Raw genomic sequence first — 2,077 nt, forward strand, 5'->3', positions numbered from 1 at the left:
AGGCTCCCTTTAAGCGTGGCTCCCTACAAGCCAGGCCGCCGGTCTGTAAACAAGCGACTGCCGCTGCAACCTCCATTTTGCTTCCTGGCACCAAATCTAGGCTGATCTATTCACTGCCATCCCTTTCCCACTCCCGGTTTCCTCTCCTCTCCTCTCCCTCTCCTCTCCCTCTTCTCTCTCTTCTCTTCTTTTCCCCCCCCCCCCCCTCGAGACAGAGTCTTGCTCTGTAGCACAGGCTGGAGTGCAGTGGCGCGATCTCGGCTCACTGCAACCTCGGCCTCCTGGGTCCAAGCGATTCTCCTGCCTCAGCCTCCGGAGTAGCCGGGATTACGGGCGCGCGCCACCACGCCCGGCTACTCGTTTGTATTTTTAGTAGAGACGGGGGTTTCACCGTGTTGGCCAAGCTAGTCTTGAACTCCTGACCTCGTGATCCGCCCGCCTCGGCCTTCCAAAGTGCTAGGATTACAGGCGTGAGCCACCACTCCCAGACCTGGGTGTTGGTTTTCTTCACCTCTGAGTGAACAGCAGACGGGTCTGTTGGGTGAGAGCCAGACGAGTTGGGGAGGAATCAGGGCGTCCAGCGCTGCCCTCACTCAAGATGGCGGCCAGAGCCTGAGGCTTGGTCGCGTGGAGCGGCGCTTGCGTGCTTAGCTCACAGGCTCCGGCACCGCGCTCGGGGGAGGGACTATAGTGGGAAGGGGACGCGCGCCTTGCGGCCAGGCCTCTAGTCATCGTCCTCGCCGCGGCGGCCAACACCACCGCCCCTGCCACCCCTCCCAGACTGTGGACGGGAGGATGGAGTCGATGGCCGTCGCTACTGACGGCGGGGAGAGGCCGGGAGTCCCAGCGGGCTCAGGCCTGTCGGCCTCCCAGCGTCGGGCCGAGCTGCGTCGGAGAAAGCTGCTCATGAACTCCGAACAGCGCATCAACCGGATCATGGGCTTTCACAGGCCCGGGAGCGGCGCGGGTAAGAGCCTCGATTTCCCCTGTCTCCCGCCTATCCCCTTGAATCTTCAGGGTCATTCTTCCCTCTCCCACCTCCACTCCGCTGACCTTTTTGATCAAGCCCTGCTCTTTGACTTCCTCTCTGTCCCGCCCCTTCGGTTATATCCCAAGTTCTCATTCCTGAACCCCAGGATGTTCCCAGTCGCTCCCCTCAATTTTCCCGGAGCCTCGCTGTGAGATTTTCCCCACCCTACTTGCAGAGCCCTCGCTGTCTCTGCCCAGTTACGTTAACAGCCCCTTTTTTCCTTAGCCACTCCTCGTCTTGAAGGGCGCACGTTGTATCCCCAGACTGTCGTGTCCACTGCTCCCCTTAGGAAGATGGCTTTCCTTGTTAAGGTTCCAAGTGCTTTTCCTTACAGTGCCTTCTGTAGCGTCTACCTTCTTTTGCCTTTTGCTGTGTAACTCTTGTCCGCCCACATCAGCCTGTCTTTACTGAACTGCCCGCTAGTTCGTCCTACGTGTATCAGGGACTCTGTGGTCATATTCTAGTGTCTGTGTTCAGTGCCCTCAACACTTGTCGCCTACGGGCCGGCAAGAAAAGGTGGGAAAAGTGAGAGTGAGCATTCTTCAGAGACCTAGCAAGTGCGACGTGCACCTGAGAGTTTCCTCTCCTCACCAGGGGAGATCGATGTCATTGATGTCTGGAACTGCATTTCTAAAGGAGAGCGCCTCATTCCTCCCCCAAACATACGTCCAATGATTTTATTTTTAAAAAATTTATTTCACGTGAGTATAACTGAACAATTAGCACGCCCTAGTGTTTTTCCACTGTTTCCTTTAGTAATTGGCCTTTAGTCCGTGCTCGCAAGCTCCTTAGATCTTTGTGACTTTTGTTCTGGAAGGCTTTAGGTATATAGCTCTGCACTTTTAGATAGTTCAAATGAGAGGTAAGAAAACCATTTCCAATTCTTCTAGAACAATAGAAGAAACATTTTTCTATCAGGCTATTTATTCTTTTTTTTGAGAAGGAGTCTTGCTCTGTCACCCAGGCTGGAGTGCTGTGGCCGGATCTCAGCTCACTGCAAGCTCCGCCTCCCGGGTTCACGCCATTCTCCTGCCTCAGCCTCCCGAG

The 2,077-nt window shown here is 55.6% G+C and overlaps 1 protein-coding gene across 1 annotated transcript in view; it reads left to right on the top strand.

Moving 5' to 3' along the window:
* Positions 1–660: 660 nt before the first annotated feature.
* Positions 661–2,077, top strand: part of CAMLG (calcium modulating ligand) — a 15,303-nt gene continuing 13,886 nt past the window's right edge. Inside the window, exon 1 of the mRNA XM_011958816.1 lies at positions 661–967. Coding sequence (XP_011814206.1) covers positions 796–967 — 172 coding nt within the window. The 5' untranslated portion in view covers positions 661–795. The remainder of the gene's footprint in view (positions 968–2,077) is intronic.

This window comes from Colobus angolensis, unplaced genomic scaffold (genome assembly GCF_000951035.1).
Source record: "Colobus angolensis palliatus isolate OR3802 unplaced genomic scaffold, Cang.pa_1.0 Scaffold476, whole genome shotgun sequence".
In the NCBI taxonomy this organism is placed as follows: domain Eukaryota; kingdom Metazoa; phylum Chordata; class Mammalia; order Primates; family Cercopithecidae; genus Colobus; species Colobus angolensis.